At 38.5% G+C, this 22475-nt stretch overlaps 1 protein-coding gene across 9 annotated transcripts in view; it reads right to left on the bottom strand.

The window, feature by feature from the left end:
• Positions 1–22475, bottom strand: part of Fmo4 (flavin containing dimethylaniline monoxygenase 4) — a 25691-nt gene extending 3216 nt beyond the window's left edge. The window contains exons 1-9 of one of the 9 annotated variants that reach the window (XM_087194312.1): positions 22174–22474; positions 14046–14184; positions 12355–12543; positions 11375–11537; positions 5848–5990; positions 4749–4948; positions 3404–3756; positions 2347–2416; positions 281–421 (exon numbers count right to left, since the gene is read on the bottom strand). In XM_087194312.1, the coding sequence (XP_087050438.1) occupies positions 281–421; positions 2347–2416; positions 3404–3756; positions 4749–4948; positions 5848–5990; positions 11375–11537; positions 12355–12543; positions 14046–14177 (1391 nt within the window). In that variant the 5' untranslated portion in view covers positions 14178–14184; positions 22174–22474. Of the gene's footprint in view, positions 1–280; positions 422–2346; positions 2417–3403; positions 3757–4748; positions 4949–5847; positions 5991–9256; positions 9356–11374; positions 11538–12354; positions 12544–14045; positions 14185–22173 lie in introns of those variants that run through there. The other 8 variants (XM_087194315.1, XM_087194313.1, XR_015444512.1 and 5 more) reach the window with 8 other exon arrangements.

The following is a 22475-nucleotide window of genomic DNA, read 5'->3' as shown; positions in this document are numbered from 1 at the left end:
AAAAGTTGTCTACTACACTTCATTTGGGAAACAACAGGTGTTATAGCTTGTATCTAGTTATTCCTCCAATGCCTCATGTGCTCATAGGTAGGGATTTTTGGAGTTGGTTTGATCTAGGGCAGGTGATACTGGGATTAAGGGTGTGTGGTACTAAATTAGTCCACTGCCTGGAATTAGCAGAGTTCTGTGTGTGGATGATGGGAAGGCCGACCCTGGGTGTGGATGGCACCACCCAAAAGGCTTGTGGCCTGGATGGGATAAAAGAGAAAGGGAAACTTGCTTCGCTGTTGCTGCTTCTTCTGCTGCTGGTTGCTTCTTTGTTGTCTCCTCCTTGCTCTGCCATGAACTGTTTCTCCTCTGTGAAGCCCCTCTGTCTGCCATGGCACCCTGCCTTGGAGCCAGCCAACTGTGAACTGAAAAACTTTTACAAACTGTGAGCCAAAATAAACCTTTCCTCCTTTAACTTCAGGTTTTGGGTATTTTGTCTTAGCAATGAAAAAAGTAACCAAGACAGCAGGTTACAAAATAGTGTATATGCCATTGCCAACTTTTATTTTGAAAATGCATTTATATAGACTGATATCAAGAAATAGTCTAGGATGATCTTCACTTAAATGTTTTAATCTATCTCTGGGAGAGACGCTGAGCACATTTTTAAGAGTATTTTTTGACTTGTATAATTATAAAATGTTTTCAGCAGAGGAAATTAATAATTTTTAAGTATGTGAGGTAATTGATTATAATGATTGTAATAATTTCATAAAGTATACCTATCTCAAATCATCAGGTTGTACATGTTAAATACATATGATTTTATTTCTTAATGATATTGAATAAAATGTTTTTTTGTTGTTGTTGTTGTTTTTTGAATAAAATATTTAAGTGAAGAAAATAGACAAATAAATAAATAAGCAAAACCTTCCAGGCATCATTCTAAGAACTAGGGATTCAACAGTGAACAAAGCAAAGTTGTCCTTGTTGTGAGAGTTTACACTCTAATGGGGGAAGCAACAGAGCGTGAAAAAGCCCAGCCAGACTGATATGTAATACATCAGATGATCATGGGGGTTATGAGAGGGGTAAAGGAGGGCCAGGCGGAAGGAACGGGTGGCTTCTTTCCTATAATGTCGTCAAAGAAGGCTTCTGTCTATGAAGCAACATTTGAATACATGAGCATGTAGGCAGCAGAGGGAAGATTAAATGCCGAGGCTCAAAGGGAGTGATGGTTGGCCTGTCTGAGGAAGTCTGGGGAATAGGAGTACCCGAGGCAGTCTGGATGAGGGAGGGGGAATAGCAGTGATGAGGCCTACAGAGAGCTGGGTGCCCTGGAGATCTACAGTTGAATATATATATATAGAATATACATATATAGAAGTTGTAGGGAGGCTTGAGGGGTTAAGGAAAGCAACTGGAGGGCTTCAAACAGGGAGCAACAGTGCAGCTTGCCCTTGTTGCTGTGGCAAGAGTGGACAGTAGAAAGGGCAGAATGCAAAGTGGGAGATAGAAAAGAGATAACAGAAATTGTCCTGATAGCTTGGTCTCAGGTGACAGCAGCAGGGAGCATGAGTAATATGTGAATTCTGGATTCATTTGGAAGATAGAAGCTGACAATATTTACTGATATGTTGTCTGAGGGGAAAAGAGGAGACAAGAACTATGCCAGTGTTTTCTTAACTGGAGTGAATAGCTGTTATCAGCCATGAGAAAGTCACAGGGTGGTTGGGGGTAGAAAAAGGCACTGAGAGTTTGTTGTTTGGCCCAGCATGGTGGCACATGCTTGTAAACCCAGATACTCAGGATACTGAGGCAGGAGGATCACTTGAGCCTAAGAGTTTGAGGGTAGCCTTAGCAGTAAAGCAAGACCCTATCTCAAGAAAAGAAAGAAAAACTCATGTTTAGACATTATTACATTTGAGATATCTACTAAATATCTAAGTGGAACAATCTAGAGAGAGTTGGAATAGAAGTCTGGAGCTTTGAGGAAAGATTTGAGTAAGAGGTACAAATTTGGGAGCCACAAGTGTGTGATGGTATTAAAGCCATGGCCCTGGATGAGGCCAAGTAGGAATGAGTGTGACCAGATCTGAGAGCTAAGACTAGTTCTCACCAAGAGAACAGTCAGAGTGGGTGCAGGCTTGTGTCCTACTGAGAAGGTCTGGTGCCTCCCATGATGTGTCTCATTGATGGCAGAATTGGGACTAAAATATATTCAGAATCAATGTAGAGTTATTTCTAATTTCCATACTGCTTTTCTAGGAATGACTTTTATACTGAGAATCCTTGTTTCTTTTGTTCTTGGTAACAATTTATGACTAAGCTTTCCCTATAGCAAGCTATATTCCATACCTTTTAATGAGCTGCTCCTTCTTGAGAGACTCAGCCATCAATTTCTGTGATGGAGGTATCTTACAGAGTCCTATGAGGAAAGTTGGAAACAACACTAAAGTCACATGTTTTTCTCATTTCTCATTTCTGGCCTCCTACTGTTTACCTCAGAACAAAGCTTAGAGAGGATTTGGAATGCACAGGTAATTTTCTAGAGGTAAAATTCCCTTACCTGCACACTTATCCATGGAATTCTATTGCTAAATTGTTAGATGGATGTCTCCATGGGTCAGCACTCAGCCTGAGGCGCATACACCAGACTTCTGCACCTGCTCCAGCAGCTGGCTTGCTCTGTCTCTGTCCATCTGCTGTTGCTTTTTCTTTCTCCCTCTCCCCCTCCTTTCCCCTCCATCCTCTCCCTCTCTCTTGTTGTCTCTCTCCCCTCTCATATATATGTATATATGTATATACAGAGTATATAGTGTGTGTATATATAAATATGCACACAGAATAGAGTGTACATATAGAGTATATGTGTACAGTGTGTGTGTATATATACATACAGAATATACATATATAGAAAGTATATATAGGTACATAGATAAAGAGAAAAAGTATATACTGTCCAATGTCTAAAATGTTCTTATGTGCATTTCTTAAAGGTTATCATCTTTTCAGGTCTCAATTTGATTCACAGTATGCATTATTCCAATATCACTGGAAGGAAACAAAACTCCACTAATAGTAGTAAATGGAAAGAATTAAGAGTAAATAGATTGGACCAGAGCAGCAGAACAGGATCTTGAAGCTGCTAATACATTCAGTTAATTTGAGAGACTTGATTACACTGGGTTGTCCATATTTATCCAACCTACATAGTCAAAATGTCTTCTTCTCCTGAGTCAGATGGAGTGACATTTGCCCACATTATAATACTATACAAATCCTTAATTGCTCATTAAATTTCCCTGATAGTTTATATTACTATAGCTCACATCTGTTTGGTTGTAGCTAAATGGCAGAACACTGATGTTAAAACTCAGTTGATCTGACAGAGCTCTCACTAGAGTCAAGTTACCTTTGAAGACTCTTGTGGCCCACCTTGCTTGGAGCTCTGTGGCTGCTAAGATGGACCCAGTGAGGCTGATCAGGCCAATGATGGCGAACGTCGTTTTTTCCAGGTTTGGGGGAAAGACCTGCTTGTATAGGAACATCTTTTTTGTACAAAGACTTTTGAGAGGTTCTTCAAGAAAGGGAAAAGAAAATGTATATCCTGTAGTGAAGATCACAATATCGATGTTTGCTTCCACTGTCCCATCTTCAAAGACAGCAGAGGTCTCTGTGAACTCCTTCACGCTGGTTTTCACAGTGATTGTCCCACAGAGAATGCAGCTTGGCAGCTCATCATTCACAATAAATTTTGATGCTTTCCTTTAACACAGAGGAAAAAATATTCACTGTAATTATATGTAGAAGTTACTTCAGCAAATGTTTTATTCAGTTAGTGGAGGGAAATTACCCAATAAGTCAAAAAAAATGAATTGCCTCATGTCTAATTTTGCTTCCCTGCTCCCAGGAGAAGGCATTTGGAACATGACTAACCCTACTCTTTCCTACTTTACAATTATGGCTCCCTTGGAATTAATTTCTGAAGCAATGCTTTTCCTAAAGTGTCAAGATCAGAGTATGCAGCAAAGCATTTCATGATCAATTTAGGGTTTCATAACCCCTGGGTCTCCCAGAATGACATTAGGTAAAGAGGAAATTAGCAAGAATCTCTTTGAATAAAATTAAAAAAATGGAATCTATTTACACAGATAATTATTTTCATCATTCTACCTAATGATATTAGACATACTATCTCTATACAATTTACACATCAAAATATGTTTTGCCATTAGTTTATTTTTTAAAGTTGAAATAAATCTTACCAAAGGATATTTGGGTGAAAAATAGAATAAAAATCACATTTAATGTCTTTACATACACTTCAAAAGTTTTCTTTTCCAATGTACAAATATATACAAAGTTGTATTAAAATATGTTATTTCAGGAATTCCTATTATAAACTTGAGTAATAAACATTGATATCCAATAGAGTATTTAGCCATAAAGAAGAATGAAGTACTGTCATTGGCAGCAAACTAAATGGAACTGGAAGACATTAATTTAAATACAATAAGCCAGATACAGAAAGACAAGTAAAACATGTTTTTCTTTCATAAGTGGAAGCTAAAATTAGAGTAACAACTACTGAGGATTGGGAAAGATGTATGTGGGGTGGGTAGAAAAAAGAAATTTGAATTTGATCTGTTTATACTATACATACACATATGGAATCATCATACCAAACCTCATTAATATGCACAAAAAATACAAGTTAAAAGTAAAGGTTTTTCCATGAAAATAAAGACAATAAGTACCCCTTCATAATACTTAAGCCATAATTCTCATGGTTAAATATTTTATTCAGCTTCCTCTGTTGAATCCAGCTTACAAAACATGAAGGCAGAACTTGTGCAATCAAATTATTGCATCTTGTTGTTGATATCATGGTATAAGGGTAGCCTTCATCTGAAGAGCGTCCTAAAACCCAGGTGCCAGTTCTAGTACTAAGAAATACCTAAGAAATAAGGAAAGAAAGATAAATACATATCCATCCCTTTGTGATATTTTTCTTTGCTGTATTTCACATGCTCTTATAACCTTCTGGTCTTCTAATAACAGAGAATATTTGTGAATTTGTTTATAGGTCTATGCATAAATATATGTTCCTGTTGCTGCCATTGTTTGGAAAAATACTCTACATATATGTATATATATTACTTTCATTATGTTTATGGAATTATATAAATAGAATTATAATATTTGTAGATATATGTATTGATCTACTAGTTTTTTTTACATGTGAATAACAGAATTTAAAAGGTTTAGAAAACCAATTTGGCCTGAGTTAATTACAAATTTATTCTTTCCAGTACTAATTGTACTCCTGTGATGTATACTAAAGTGGAACAGATATTTAAATTGTGAATCTTACGTTTGGGCTTTCTGAACATTATGTATACTTTTTTGGCAAGGTAAATGTAGCTTTTATCTGAAAACAAGGTACACATTTGATTTCTAATAGAAAACTTGGAGACATTTGGATAACACCTTCTCCTTTCTTTTTTTAACATGAGATTCTTGCCATGATTACAAAGGACAAGAATCAAAGAAAGATAAGTGCCTTGGGTGTAGCAATTTGTCTCCTTCAAGGAGCACATCTGGAAAATGCCGCGTGGCCTGGCATTCACAAAGTGTTCCCAGACTCTTTTCTAGAGCTAGTGTGACTGTATAAAGTGTGGTCTCCTAAGTGGTTCAAAAAAGACCAAGAGCGGCTTTGAGGGATTTTCATGATTTTTTCACTCACTCAACGTCTGCATCACTTAGCGATTGGCCAATGTGTTCTACAGTCTTGAATCTGTGTCTCCGGCCACCACACACAGTGACGGAGGCAGCACTGATGCAGAAAGGCTGTACCTGAGCTGCTGTTCGACTGAGCTCCACTGCGATGTCCCCTCCCGTGTTCCCAAGCCCAATCACCAAGACACGCTTGCTCTGGAAGGCTTCTGGAGTCCTGTACTCTTGGCTGTGCAGGATCTGCCCTTGAAACTTATGGACTCCTAAAGGAGAGGAGAGGGTCAGACAGTGTGGAATATTTAAAGCTGAAATTCCTCAGTATGCAGGGTTAGGGTCAGTGGGAAAAGGGAAGCACCAGAAGTAGGGCAGCCCTTTGGTCCTGGCCCTGCCTTTGGTGGTAGGACGTAGAACAAATGTGATGCTCCTCTCCTGGGATGCAGCGAGTCCAGGTACAGATTTAGTGCAACCCTGTACAAAGCTTCAATCAAAATGGGTCAAAGAACTAGGTAGGTCATTTTTAGGGTATCACAGAGTACATGATCTACTCTATCAACCTTGTCTTCAAGTTTTGACAGTCTCTCCTTAGACCCATCCTTTCTGTTGCCCATACTTTCAATTCAGTTTTTCATATCTAGGATTTATGCTTGATTCCTTTTCTTAATCTGTAATTCTTTACTAAAGTGCTCATTCATGTCTTGCCTTGCCTTTAATTCAAACAACATGTTACATCTTCTGTAAGCTTGTTGAATTTTTTTTTATTAAATCCTTTATCTGTTTATTTACATATTCTTTAAGCTCACTGAGTATCTTTTTGGATTTGCTTATTTGTTTCTTCTTTCAACTTTTCAAATATTTTAAACAAACATTTAAACGTTTTGATTTTTTTTTTTTTTTTTTTTGCCTGAATTGTCCTACACTTAAGTGCCCGTGATAACTGGCTTTTGGAGAGTGCAGTTTTTGGAGGTATCTTGTTGCTCTGCTTTCTCATGTTTCAATGCTGAGTGGTGAAGATCAGTTAGGATAGAAAAACACTGCTGCTCCTGTGGAGATCTCTTTGATAGAGTTCTCTGGTAGATAAATGGCTCTGGCAGCCCCACATCCTAAATGGCTCTTCCTGGCAGATAATAAATCACTCAGGGAAACAATAACCTAACTTTCCCACCACGAAGCTCTCCCACTTATAGTCCTTCCCACTGAAAACTTTAAACTTGCCAATGAATTTAAACCTCATCTCTGGCTGCAGCCAAACATCTACCTCCACTATGCCCCCCCACTCTTATGCCCCTGGCCCATATAAGACCTCACCTAGCCAGCCCCTGGCCACTGCTCTCACCATTGTTCGTGACAGCCCGGCACCCCACCCCCTAATAAAGGCCTACTCTCAGGTGTTTGTGTTTCCGGCTCATTCTCATCCCATCACTCTTTAGTTAGTGTGTACCTCCCTGTGATGTGATCTTGGTTAGGTTGTGGTGTTCATGCATCCATTCAATCTACTCAACATAATAGGATTGGTCTCTGTCACTGTGTTGCAAAGATTAAGAGAAGAACTACCAGTTATATCAGCATCTACAGAGCCAACCATACATCAGTCATAATTTTGAACTTACTTTAACAATTTCATACTTTTTCAATAACCCAGGAAGACAGTGAAATAGTAGGAGACAGTGACAAGTAGGCTGAAGTGAGAGGATGAGGGGAGAAGGAAAGAAGAAGAAAAAGGAGCAAATAGTTCAGAAAGAAGGGAAGAAGGAAAAAGAGACAACAACAAATTAATAAGAGATAGGAAACAGGATTTTGGTGATATTATTTTTATATTTGGAATGGAGGAGGGAGGAGAGGGGATTTGAGAGGCAGGGAGATTTACAGGGGTAGGAGAAGAGAAGAAGAGGGAAGGAAGTGTGGAGATTGGAGAAGCTGGAAGAAGTTTGAAGCTGATTAATATGCTCATAGAAAGCTTGTGTTTGAATCCTGCACACAAACTTTTTGGTGAGAATTTACCTGACATGATCTTGAGAGATACTATCCAAACTAAAATACAAATTCTTATTCTCCATTTCACATATACACAGACACATACAGACACACACACACACAGACACACACACACACACACACACGATGAAAAAAGGGGTAAAAAACCCCACACATACAAAAGCACCAAAGTAAAACATCCTCTTAGTCCATTTATCCTTCAGTCTGAATTTGACCAGTTGTGCTCTAGCCACTTTAGTTCAAAGATGGTGAGACTCTGTCTTGTAGGAAGTGGGGGGCTGAGCTCCATTCCTCTGAGGTTGTGTCTAGAAGGCTGCATGCTTTGATTGTGGTTAAGGCAGTTCCCTTTCAGTGATTTGTTCTCTTGCCTACCAGTGCATGAAGGGATTTGGGGGTCTGGGAAGACCCTTGGGCCTGCTCCTCTTTTCTGCTGCAGGCAGACAGACCTCTGGTAGGCTTCAGCTGTGCTCCTGTGAGCATGACTAGCCAGAGTTTTTCTTTTTTTTCCCTCTTCTGTCTTGTGATCCATCACCTTTATTAATATCAGAGGTAGAGAGGGCACAGCAAGACTGGTGAAGAACCCAGCATTCTGCTGGACTCTGGAGGGGCTTCTTCGATCTTTGTCCCTACTTCTCTGTGATAATCCCTGTGGCTGCTTATTTCTACTCTTTCTGTGTCTCTCTGGGTAAGCACACCATGCAACACCCTTTGACTCCCTACTTCTCTCCAGCTCTCTGCCTGTGCCAAGTTCTATCTTCACCTTTCACCCTGCAAGCTCAGTGACCTTTCTGGCGTGGTGGAGAAGAGTTCTTCTGCTTGGAATTCAGTAGCGTTTAGGGAGGGAGCTCACATGGGTATCGAGCTCAGCAGTTTTCGGTGAGCAGTGGGATGGATCCTGCATGACACCTAGCTCTGTGGCCTTTGGAAGGCAGGCCGTGGGAAGGGGGTAGGGGGCGAGGTTGGGTACCACAGTTCACAGAGGTGGTGGCATTGGTGCAGGCAGTAGGAGAGCTCCCCCTCTGGTACAGTTCCAGTGTCTTTTGTCCACCCCCTAGATCATACTGATCACACTTCATGCCCCTGCAACTCGCTGTCCCAGAGATTGCTCAATGCCTAGTTCAAAGTCCTTGTTTCTTCCTGTCGCTAGGGCTCACTGATATAACTCAGTCATTACTCACCGAGTGATCCTCAGCCTTCCATAGTGTGCTCATCTGAGGAGGCACTCTCCTGCCAATATCTTGCTTGCTGAACTCCATCTCCCAGTGGGAAGGGAGCTAGGGCAGGTGTGCACTGGGTGGTGACTACAAGGCTGGGCACCTAGTTGCTGCTGCTGTACTTGGCTTCTTCTCTCAGGGGGTTAGATTTTTCTCCCAAGATGGCCAGATCACCAGACCTGAGCTGTAAACAGTGTCAGCATCCAGTGGCAGCTCTGTTCCTTTCTCTACACACCCTTGAGAGTAGAATTAATGTGGTGGGCTTCTACTTCATGTTGCCTTCCTTTGTTTGAAGTTTTTGTTTGCCCCTCGTTTCTGAGTACCTGTGGATCCTGGTGAGCTTATTCTGAGCATTTCATGAACACGGCTACTACTGAATTCCAAGCAGAAAAGTGCAGATAGAATTTGGCATCGGCGGAGAGCCTACTGGATTGGTTTAGCATAGTTCTTCGTATGTCCAGATGATTGGTGTATTGAAGAGGAAAGACCCACCCTGGTGTGGTACCAACCAATAGTCTTATAGCCTGGATGGAATAAAAGGGGAAAGAAGAAGGAAGTCTCACTTTTGGTTCTTCAGTGGAGCTCTAGGCTTCACCATTCCCTTTGGATGTCTGTCTCCTTGCTTCCAGCACAGACCCTTCAGTTTCCCAAAACCAATTTACACGGGACTGTGTAGTGTGTTCTAGGCCTTTGATTTTTTTTTTTCCTTTGGTACCAGGGCTCGAACTCGGGTCCTTGCGGTTGTGCAGCAGGTGACACCACTGAGCTAAATCCCTGGCCCTGGCCTTTGATTTTTGACTGAATCCTCTGTCTCTCCAGTGTGCAGGCAACCCTTATGCATTTTTCCACCCCTGATTGTGCAGGTGGTCATTGAAAGCCTACCTTGAAAATCCTTTATGTATGTCTTTAATATTAAATCTTTTCTGTAGTGAACCTGATACACCTGCTGAGGTCCCCAAAGCCAGAAACTGAACAACAGTAACTGTATTCCAAGTGAGGTGCTAAACCAACTGGGCAGAGTCTGTGAAGAATGTATGTAAAGAGTAGTTTTGTGATCCCTAGCTTCATATGTGCTTTGAGGGTCTTAAATAGTTGAAGCTGAGGTGGCTGGGAGTTTAAAATTGGACAATTGATGAAAGAAATTTTTAAAGTGCCGTGACATTTCCTGTCCCATTAACATGGAGCCAGGTATGAGCAGATTCAAGAGAATTTCACCCTTGGAGTCTATGGGAGACTGGGTTTTGACCCATGCTTGAAAGGGGATGAGTAGAACTGCATGCAAGGGATGGTGGCTGCACTGGCAACAGAGTTTCTTCCACTGGTGATAATGTGAGACACACCTTTCATGTGGACCAGATGGTGATCGTGTAGGAGAGAACCAATCTGATGTCAACTTAAAGGGATTTTGTACAACATGGTACCTGAGCAGACAATGAGACTTCAGCAGAGGTGGGGTTATATGTTCCTTTAGACTCCAGGGCATCAGTAAGCCTGAGCCCAACATCATTTGCAAGCTTCTTGTAAAATTATGGATTGCATTCTTACTTGATTCTTAAACACATTTTTGAATAGGATATTGTTTATTTGTGATTCCTTTAATAGGATTTAGGTTTCATTTTTTTCTGCAAAAGTCTGCAAGTTTTAGTCTTCTTACCTTTCCTTTCATATAAATTCCTTCAGTCCTTCAAAAACTTTTCACAATTTCACTTACTTAATTGGCTTCAGGGCTACTAATAAGTTACAGAGAGGGGTAGCTTTACTACATTTTAGTAATCTTCATTTGACTAATTTTATTTTCTACAGCTGAATTTGAATAGGTTTCAACTTTCTAGATAATAAATTATGACCTCAAAAAAATGAAGATTTTGCCAGTCGTGAGTACATTAAAAAGAAATGTGCTGTTGGAGTCAAAGTATTTGCAAAAGGGAATTCTAAAACACATTCTTGTGGATGACCATGATCTAAGAGGAGTAATGGATTATTATTATGGTGACTATTTTGAAGAACAAATATGTTCCCTTACATGTATAACTTCTGGGTTGTTTCCTTTTAAAACTGTGTTAAACTTCCATATATTCTCCCTTCAACCTTCAATTACTGGTCAGTCCTGATTCCATTAATCTGTAACTCAATTCCCAAAATCAAAACCTCTGTCTTATTTTTTCCATTACATATTTCACAGTTTCATCTTTATTTGATCACTGAACTTGACTTTGACATGCAAGATAAAGCTCAAACAATAACATTAATATGAATAAATTAATAAGACCTGAAACTTATGTAGTGCTTGTACCTTTCAATGTAATTTTGTAGATGTTACTTTTGAGAGTGAATATAAAGTTGTCTATAATCACATGAAAGTATTTCCAATTGCAAATCAGTAAATTTTCTACCAGAAGAACCCAAAAGAGTAGGAACAGTCTCTGGTGGGAATGACTCACCAGGAAAGGACTCCAAAGGTAAATGGGGATTCAGGTACTGTCCAGTACAAACCATGACAGCATCAAAGACAGCTCTTTTCTGCTTGCCCTCTGTCTCTGTGACAATGTCCCATTGTCCAGTTTCAGAGAAGTCTGGACACTTTGTTACACTGCACACAGTAGTCTACAAGTAAAGGACAAACAATTGTCAGGTACAAGAGTGCACAGCTGTTACTCAGCACTTGGGAAGCTGAAATAGGAGAATCACCAGTTTGAGGCCATCCTGGGCCATATAACAAGGTCCTGTCTCAAAAAACCAAAATTCAAACAACAATGACAACAACAACAACAACAACAACAACAGAACAAAACCAAACAAACAAGAGACTCACCTTCCTACCAAAACCTTTGAACCTCATGTAATAACTGACATGGTACCTTTATCTGTTACTCTAAATATACCATGTCCTGTGTTAGGAGGTCTGTAAATACTATTTTATCTTGTTCACAGAAAAGTTAAGGAACTTGTGCAAACACTCAAATACAGTAATGTATAGACCAGAACCCAAGACACCAGAATGATTTCATAGGAAAGAAGAGTCAATTTTTGTTCCTGCTGAGAAGTAAATAATTTACGATATCTGATACATTGGAAAAATTTAGGAAAATGTGTTTTGCTGAATTATAATTTCTATGGTTCAGACTTTTAGTTACTTCTTCTCAATTACTTCATAAACAGAATTCTTTAGCTCTCAGAAAAAAAATTTCTGAATTTCATCCTCAGTGAAAATTTAGCATTTAGAGGAGGAACCAGGAAATTCAGCATTTTAATGATTCATTTAGGTAAAACAGGAGGAGCAGCAGGAGGAATGAGGGGAGTTTGTTATCTGCCTTACTCATGTAGAGATAAAAATCAAGATGTTCACATAAACATCTCATTTCTATCAGACTGCTAAGGCCAGGCCTCATTTATTAATTTTCCATAATCCAAAACATCTTACCTTGAACTCAATGTATTTGAGGAGACCAAAGTGCTCAGCATATTCTTGGAGATAGTTCCAAAATTTCCCATGGTTCATGAAATTGGGATAATTTTCTTGGTATGGAAAGTCACTATAACTTGACATTTCCTTGCAGACATTCGTTACTAATGACTTGTAGACCCTGGTCATCCTGTCTTTAGACTCTTCCTGTGGTGAAAGTGTAGTTAGCTTGACAGAATGGAAGAGACAGGAACAAGTGAAAAGAGATTTTGCTGGCCAATGCCAGCCCAGCAGGAAGGTTTTTCCAGCAGAATGCTACTTGTCATTTTAAAGATTTCCAGAAAACCCCCTATTAGATCTCCATAGTATAATGATGAGAAATCATTAATAGAATTGGAACAATTAAATACAGTGTCTTTCTCAAACCACCAAGAACAAATGAAATTAGCTGATCACATTTATCTCTTACTGATTCCATTCTCCATTAGACTGTAAGGAGGTCAGGATTCCTGTCTGTATTGTGTGCCACTGTGTCCTGGCAGAAGGATATGATAAGTATGTGCCAAAGACTGGAAATGAATAGCACCATTTTGTTTTGTTCTTTAAAATTTATGTGACTGGAAAGATTACATCAAAATTTTAATAATCTTGAGCTGTAGGTATTGTTACTACATGTAATTTTTATTTTCTTATGTTTAACTCTATTGTTTTCTAAGATTAATTTATATCACTTTAGGATAGGAAAAAGGACATCAAATCAACTGTAGATTTACCTGTAGCAGCAGCTACACAAAACCAAACCAATGCTTTCTTCACATTTTGGCATTTGTTGCCCGAGGAGGCTCATGGTATACCAGAAAAAGATTTCTCTCTCCACTCCACTGCACTAGCATTGTAATCCTAGGGTTTTGGCCATTCCTGGCTACACACATTTGCTTATTTTGTAGTCTTTGCTATCCATCCAAGATTCAGCAAGTGTCATATTTTCCATGAAAGTTTCCATTATTTATCCCAATCCAATGGATGTGGCTCTTCTGTTTCTCCCTTAAGCATTTGCTACTTTGCCTGCCTGGATTCTATCTTTGTACTTAAGAAGGATTGGCCAATTCTTGGGTTATTTTTCTTCTGATAATGTGAAAGCTCTTCTCCAACCCCTCCAAGGACTGGGATCCTGATTGATTCTCTTACTAGTTCTCTTCCCAAAGACCTGACAGGGATAGGGATCTTCACATCCTGATGCAAACTTCCATTCTCCCTAGTGTAATGTGCTCCATATTCTCTAATGCTATTTAGCTTAATTGAAACAGTACTCTGCTACTTTTTTTTTTTTTGATACCAGGAATCCAAACTAGGACCTTGCGCTTGCCAAGCAGGTGTGGCACCTCTGAGCTAAATCCCTGACCCAGCTACTTTGTTTTATTATGTCCATGGTCCAGAAATAATCATAAACTTCCAACACCATGCTTGTCTGTCAGACTTAACTCCTTCCTCTCTCCCCATATCCCTGACCACACCCTGCCTATTCTCTTGGCTCCTCATTTATCAGCCTGCATCTGCATAGTGCACATCACTGCACCATGCACACGTTTGTGTGGCTGCAGTGAGCCACTCCTTTACTCAGTCACCAAGGCAAGCTGAACCACTTGACTGAGCAGAAACAGAGCAACAGGCTAGGTTATGAAGGAGACAAGTGTAGGGAAGGCACACACAGTAAACTTCCATAGTCCCCCGAAGTCATCACTTCTCTCAAAGCAGGTGGGCTCCAGGTCCTCATCCAAGCAGCATTTGATGCAAGACAGGCCGCTCACCCCAGCTCCAATCACTGCAACTCTTTTGGTCATGGATGCTCTGTGAGAGGAAGGTCAGATAGCGCCACTTTATATCACAAGGTAGGAATAGAGCCTGTGACACAGGAATGGGCTTAGGAAGTGCTAGAAATACTGTTCTTTCATCTTTGAGTGGAGGCTGAATCACATTTTGGCTAAAAAAAAAATGCAGGCTTTCCCAGCAGACTGTTTTGGTTTGAGGTCTGGCTTTGTGACCTATTGTCTGTGTGATCTTAGACTTACCTTTTATCTTTTTTGTGCCTTGCTTTTCTCACCAGTAAAAGAACACCGTAATAATAATAATAATAATAATAATAATAATAATGATGATGATGATGATGATGATGATAATGATAATAACAATACAACTATAAAGAATTGTGAAGACTAAATGACTGCTCTATGTTGGAAGAACTTCAGAAGTATAACTACTACATAGTAAGAGCTCAGTTTATTTTACTTATTATTATTTTATAGTGTAGCCAATATCGTCAGCCCTTGGGGATAGGTCCCTTCAGTATTGAAAGAGTCTTTTTGCTATCACTTTGCCTCTCTGAATTCTAGGAATTGAAGTCAGTAAAAATGTTAATTTTTATTCAACACATCTAAAATTCTAAAGAATAACTGATCATGGCCATGTCCTGCAGTATGATGAGGCTATTACATGCAGTAAAGGGGTGGGGATATTTACCTTGTACAAGCAAAACTGACCATAATAGTCTCAAGGAAAGTCACATGGGACATTCTGGAGTCCATTATGAGGTCAAAAGGAAGTAATGGTGCTTATGCTTGTTGGGACATTGGAAGCTTTATGTGTCATGGGAATTAGGATCCATTTTTTAATTTTACAATTTGGGCTTCCACAAAGCTCAGTATGGCATTTGGGTGATCTGAGGGGATACTCATTTAATTCCAGTAAATTGGGTTTACATCATGCTAAGGCTTTTGACATGCCTTAGTTGTAAGTGCACTCTTCTCTGTAACCTTCTTTGCCCTTCCAGAAAACACACAAACAACAGTTGCTCTCAATGTATTTGTTTTACAAAATATATCTAATTCATTGAACTTTGCTTGTGAAGATATAATATTTGCTGAGAAGAAATCTAGCTATATAAAACCAGTGTGGTGAAGTGAGGTGCATGCTGAACTGAATGGGCTGGTAGTAAACAAATTCATGCAACAGGTGTACCCTGGGTACCTCTAAGTGTAGATACTGAGCCAAACATGGGAGCCAAAAGATGATTAAGACTTTGCTACTGAACAAACATAATAAAACCTTAGAAGTTAAAAAAGAAACAGTGACATCCCTAAAGGATGCTGCTGAATGGAGAAGGCTGACACACAAAAGATACGCAGGCTAAGTCCTGTAAATGCTTGTAGACTCTCTTTGGCCCTGTTTAGAGTAGGCTGTTGGATAAAAAGGCACTGAGGAGAAACACCTTGTCTTTTAAAGACTTGTTAGGGACTGTAACAGCAGTAGAAACAAATTGGGAATTTGCACCTTTAAAAATTAACTCATATTGACAGCACATGAATTTTTGAATGAGAGTAATCATATGCTTTAAGTCAATAAAGAAAGGTTGTGAGCAAACCAGAAATTGAGAGTTCTGAGCTCTATGGTTCTGCCTTGGAACAGGCAGATAAAATTTTCACAAAATTTATTTCTCTATCCATATTTGCTGAAGAGACTTGTTTTTTGGTACCAGGGATCGAACTCAGGACCTTGTGCTTTCGAGGCAGGTGGCAGAACCACTGAGCTAGATCCTCAGCCCCCTCTATCCATATTTGTAAAATAGAAAATTAAAAAAGTTTTTGCTTTCTTCCTTTCCAGCTCTAAAGGGTTATTTTTTTGGTTTGAAAATCAAATAATGGTTGCTGAGCAGCAGACTGCATTGGTTGAAATGAGAAGACACCTAAACAAGGCTCAAAACCAGACTTCCAGATCACCAAAGGCAACCACAAGGGGCAACAAGATGGAACAATCTGAAATTCAAACACCTGGACTCCCTGAACTGGCAATGAAAGAGGATCTGGAAAAAATAAAATCAGAAATAATTTCTCACATAACAACAGAGATTGTGTCCATAGTGAAAGACATGATTAATAAAAAAATAGAAGATTTAAAAAAAAATAGAAGAGCTGAGGAACATGGTGGAATCCCAACATAGGAAACAAATAGAATCCATAAAACATATGCAAACAGATATCCAGGAGATTCAAAACTCCACTGAAAGTTTAAACAGCAGAATGAGCCAATGTGAGGACAGAATATCAGATATAGAAGTCAGGATTACAATTAGTGACCAGGGAAAGAAAGATTTCTTAAAAATAGTAAGGGACCGTCAGAAATCAATCAAGCAGCTGCTAGATGATGCAAAGAAGAATAACATAAGACTGATCAGAGTCAATGAAGAAGGAGGAGATAGTGCAAATGACATAAACTGTTCACAGAAGTAATGGCAGAAAACTTCCCAAGCAGGGGAACAGAATTTGACATACAGATAAGTGAGGCATATAGGACTCCAACTAGCTGGGATAAAAAAAATTAATATAATAGTCAAGATTCCAGAAACCCAAAAGAAGAACAAAATTCTTTAAGCAGTTAGAGAAAAGAAACAAATCACATACAAAAGAAACCCCATCAGAATCACAGTAGACTTCTCAACACAAACCCTCATGTCAAGAAGAGCCTGGAGTGAAGTATTTCAAGCCCTAAAAGAAAACAACCTCCAACCCAGATTGATGTACCCTGCAAAACTATCTTTCAAAGTCTATGGAGAAATAAGATACTTTCATGACAAAGAACACCTGAGGAACTTCATGAATACCAAACCAGCACTCCAAAACTTTTAAACAATATCCTAGGGAAAGACAATAAGGGTCACAACCCCATAAAGCCCAGCAAATTGAATTCATCGGCCAAGATAAGAAATTAAATGCAAAGGGGAGACTCGAACCACAGGAAAAGGTCATGACAAGGATAAGTCAATACATATCAGTTATAACCATCAATGTTAATGGTCTGAATTCATCAATCAAAAGAAAAAGACTGGTAGAATGGGTCAAGAAGCAAGATCCAACAATATGCTGCATACAAAAAACACACTTAATTCAAAAAGAAACTCATAGACTGAAAGTTAAAGGGTGGAAAACAATGCTCCATGAAACAGGAAACCCCCCAAAAAGCAAGAGTAGCTATCCTACTTGCAGATAAAATGGATTTCAAACCAACACTAATTAGGAGAGACAAAGAAGGACACTACATCCTTGTAAAGGGAACAATTCAAGAGGAAGAGATGACAATCATAAATATATATGCACCAAATACTAGTGTACCCAACTATATAAAACAAATATTAATGGACATGAAAAATCAAATGAGCTCTAATACAATAATAGTAGGGGACCTCAATACCTCACTGTCACAAATAGATAGGTCAACTCAACAAAAAATAAACAACAAAATATTACAACTCAATCAAACTCTTGAACAAATGGACTTAACAGATGTTTACAGTGTTCCACCCCACAAAATCAGAATATACATTCTTTTCAGCTGCACATAGGTTGTTCTCCAAAATAGACCACATACTTGCTCATAGAACATGTTTAAGTAAATGCAAAAAGAATTGAAGTTATCCCCTGTATATTATCAGATTAGAGTGTGATGAAATTGGAGATCAATAGCAAAAGGAACCCCAAGAATTTCATAAACACATGGAAATCGAACAACACACTCCTGAATAGCCAATGGGTCCCAGAGGAAATTAAAGACAAAATTAGACAGTTTCTACAATTAAATGACAATCCCAACACAACATAGTGGAATTTATGGAGTACAATGAAAGTAGTCTTATGAGGGAAATTCATAGCAGTGAATACTCATGCTAGGAAAACAGAGCAAGTGCAAATAAACAACCTAATACTGAACCTCAATTTTCTAGAAAAAGAAGAGCAGGATAAACCCTAAGCTCATACAAGGGAGGAAATTATAAAGATCAACACAGAAATCAATGCAATGGAGACTTAAGAGAATGATACAAAAAAATCAGTGAAGCCAAGAGTTAGTTCTTCAAAAGAATAAACAAAATTGACAAACTCTTAGCCAAACTTACCCCCCCCAAAAAGGAAAGAAAGGGCCCAAATCCATGCAATTAGGAATAAAAAGGGTGAAATTACAACAGACCCAGCAGAAATCCAGAGGATCATCAATACCTAGTTTGAGAAACTATATGCCAATAAGATGGAAAACACAGAAGCAACAGACCAATTTCTAGATACATATGAATTACCAAAGTTGAATGAAGAAGACCTAAAAATTCTGAATAACCCAATATCAATCCATGAAATTAAAAACAATTAAAATTTACCAACAAAGAAAAGCCTAGATCCTGATAGGTTCACTGCTGAATTCTATAAGACATTTAGAGAAGAACTATTGCATTACTTTTTAAACTCTTCAATGAAATTGAAAGGGAAGCAATACTCCCAAATTCATCCCTGGAAGCAAGCATCACCTTTATCCCAAAAGCAGAGAAAGACCCAATGAAAAAAAGAGAACTACAGGCCTATCTCACTAATGAACATAGATGCAGAAATCCTGAATAAGATACTGGCAAATAGAATGCAGAAGATCATCGAGATCATACATGCTGACCAAGTTGGATTCATCCCAGGGATGCAGGAATGGTTCAACATATGCAAATCAATAAATGTAATACACTATATTATCAGATCCAAAGACAAAAAACCATATGATCATCTCAATAGATGCAGAAAAAGCATTCAACAAAATCCAATACCCATTCATGATAACAACCCTACAGAAAATTGGAATAGACGATTTCTACCTCAACCTGATAAAAGCCAACTATGAAAAACCAACAGCCAATATCATACTAAATGGTCAAAAACTGAAATCCTTCATGCTAAAATCAGGAACAAGACAAGGATGTCCACTGTCACCACTCCTCTTCAATATAGTTCTGGAAACATTAGCCACAGCAATTAGACAAGAGAAAGCAATAAAAGGAATAAAGATAGGATACAAAGAAGTTAAATTGTCATTATTTGCAAATGACATCATACTCTACATAGAAGACCACATGAGGCTGGGGATTTAGCTCAGTGGTTTTGCCACCTGCTGCACAAACGCAAGGACCCGAGTTCAATCCCCAGTACCAAAAAAAAAAAAAAAAAAAAAAAAAAGACTACATGAACTCCACCAAAAGTCTTCTAGACTTAATCACCAAATTCAGTAGAGTAGCTGGATATGAGATCAACACACAAAAATCCATAACCTTCCTATACACAAACAATAGACTCACTGAGAGAGGAACTGGAGAAACAACTCCTTTCACAATAGCATCCAAAAAAATGAAATACCTAGGAATCAATCTGACAAAAGAAATCAAAGACCTCTACTCTGAAAACTACAGCACTCTGAAAAAAGAGATCAAAGAGAATATCAGAATATGGAAAGACATTCCTTGCCTCCTGGGTAGGAAGAACCAATATAGTGAAAATGACCATACTTCCAAAACTGCTTTACAGATTCAATTTAATCCCAATTGAAATTCCAATAGCATACTTCACAGAGCTTGAGAAAACAATCCAAAAATTCATTTGGAACAAGAAGAGACCTAGAATAGCAAAAGCAATTCTAGGCAACAAAGACAAGGTAGAGGGTATCACAATCTCCAACTTGAAACTATACTACAAAGCTACTATGATAAAAACAGCATGGTACTGGATAAAGAAACAGACCCGAGGATCAGTGGAACAGATTAGAAGATGCAAAAATAACTCCAGACATACTCAGCCATCTGGTCTTTGACAAAGGAGCCAAACACCCTCACTGGAGAAAACATAGCTTCTTTAATATATGGTGCTGGAAAAATTGGGTTTCAACTTGCCAAAGATTAAAACTGGACCTATATCTCTCACCATACACTAAACTAAAATCTAAATGGATCAAAGATCTAAATATTAAAACAGATACACTAAACTAGCTGGAAGAGAGGTTAGGTAGAACTCTTGAAGACATTGGTGTAGGAAATGATTTCATGAAGAGAATCTCAGTCACATATGAACTAGCACAAAGAATCAACAACTGAGATCTCATTTTATTAAAAAGCTTCTGCACAGCAAGAGAAACCACCAACAGAGTGAAGAGACAACCCACAGTATGGGAAAAAATTTTTACCAGTTGTTCCTCAGACAAAGGTCTACTATCTAGAATATATATAGAACTTAAAAAAATCAGACCTCCCAAATTTTGAGACCCAATCCAAAAATGGGCATCCAAAATGAACTGACATTTCTCAGACAAAGAAGTAGAAATAACAAATAAACATAAAAAAATGTTCAACATCACTGGTCATTCAAGAGATGCAAATGAAAACAATGCTGAGATTCCACCTTACTCTAGAAAGAATGACTGCTATCAAGATATCAACCAACAACAAATGCTGGTGGGGTTGTGGGGAAAAGTAAACCCTTCTCTGCTCTCAGTTGGAGTGTAGACTGGTGCAACCATTGTGGAAATCAGTATGGAGATACCTCAAAAACCTAGGATTATATTTCTCATTTGACTCAGCTATTCCCTGCTGGGTATCTTCCCAAAAGAATTAAAAGAATCATACCACAGTGATATATGTGTACCCATGTTTATAGAGGCAGTTCCTTTTTTTTTTTTAAGGTACCGGGGATCGAACTCAGGTCCTTGTGTTTGTGAGGCAGGAGGCAGAAGCACTGAGCTAAATCCCCAGCCTTCTAGTGCCAGTTTCTAATAGCCAAAATTTAGAAACAGCCCAATTGCCCATCAATTGGAGGCTGAATAAAGAAGATGTGCTTATTTTTTTTTCTTAATAAAATGGCCACAAGAACAAAAAACTAGATACATTTATAGCTAAATGGATGCACATTGAGGCCATACTCTTGAGTGAAATAAATAGGACACACATGTATAAATACCGAATAGTTTCTCTGGTCTGAGAAACCGAAACTGTAAATAAGGATCAAAATGTACAATAGATAATGTGAAATAGGAAGAAAAGGGGCAAAGAGGGGGAAGTGGGAGGGGTAGGGGAAAGGAAAGAAGGGAAAGGAATAAATATGAGAAAAGGAGAAAACAGAAACAAAGTGTTTGTAAATAGGGAGGGCAAGGGAATAGGGAAAAAAATAAAAATCAAGATATTTCATGTAAAGGTACAAATTCCCAATGATGAATGTCATCATATTGTATACCTAAAAGGTACCAGTTAACTGAATGAATAAAAAAAAAGGTGCTACAAAACAAAAACATATGTGAATTCAAAGGTGAGAGAGAGTGCTGGTTGCTTGAATGGTTGGGAGGATGCGAAGTAGGTGTAAGGTCTTTGTAAACTATGAAGTTTGCTGCAAATCATAAAGTCCTTTCATAAAGATTGTCTAGTCTTTTTGAGAAAGGAGTCTTGATCTACTGAGCTGGACCATTGTACAACGGGAAAACCCCATACCTAAATGACCATCTAACCACCTATACTTAACCAATTCCAATCTCTTTTGATTCATGGAGACCTGTGGGTAATCTGCAGAATATATATTCAATTAGAATTTCTTTGAGTTTGTAATTTGATTAATTAGTGTTTCTTATCATTACCCCACTGGTCTCTTTTTACAGTATTTTCTATCACAACATCTGTATAGTATGTTGGATTTTCCAATGCCTGACATTCCTATTTCATTCCTAAACCGAAATAAGAAGTGAATTTAGAATCATTGAGAGTCCCTTGCTTGTTATTCTCACTGACACCTTTGCAACTTTGTTTTTTTACAACTTCTTTTTGCTTGGAGGGAAGGGGTCCCTGTCCTTTACTCTGGTGCTTTAACTCTAATCACTAATTAGTGTTAATCTAGAAGAGAATCACATTCATTCTTAAAGAACCCACTCTCCAAGGAGAACATTCATCCTCTGAAAAACGAAGTGTCTGAAAACATTTCCCCTTTTAAAGAAATCCCGGACACTTACCTTGTTAGCTTAGAGCAGATAGTTGGACTTAAACTATTTCTCAGAGTGAAAAAGCCAAGATAGTGTTTGCCTGTAAAGAAAAACAAAACAAAATCAAAATAATTTGAAACCCAAATTTCTTGTTTTATGTAAAAGGAGAAAAAATAGAGTGCTGATTATGATCAAAATGCTCCCAGTAAGAGCAAAGCAATTTGTTTCCTCTCAGACTAGTGATAGCACAAAGTATTCTTGAGGGGAAAAAAATGGTGTCTCAACATGATCTTGATACTTCAGGTATCAGGAAGGAATGCCAAAGGACGGAT

This window comes from Heterocephalus glaber, unplaced genomic scaffold (assembly GCF_053883595.1).
Source record: "Heterocephalus glaber isolate CG9 unplaced genomic scaffold, H.glaber_assembly_v1.0 deba00001600, whole genome shotgun sequence".
Classification (NCBI taxonomy): Eukaryota; Metazoa; Chordata; class Mammalia; order Rodentia; family Bathyergidae; genus Heterocephalus; species Heterocephalus glaber.
Note: the sequence above shows the minus strand (reverse complement) of the source record. Positions and strands in the feature narration are given on the sequence as shown.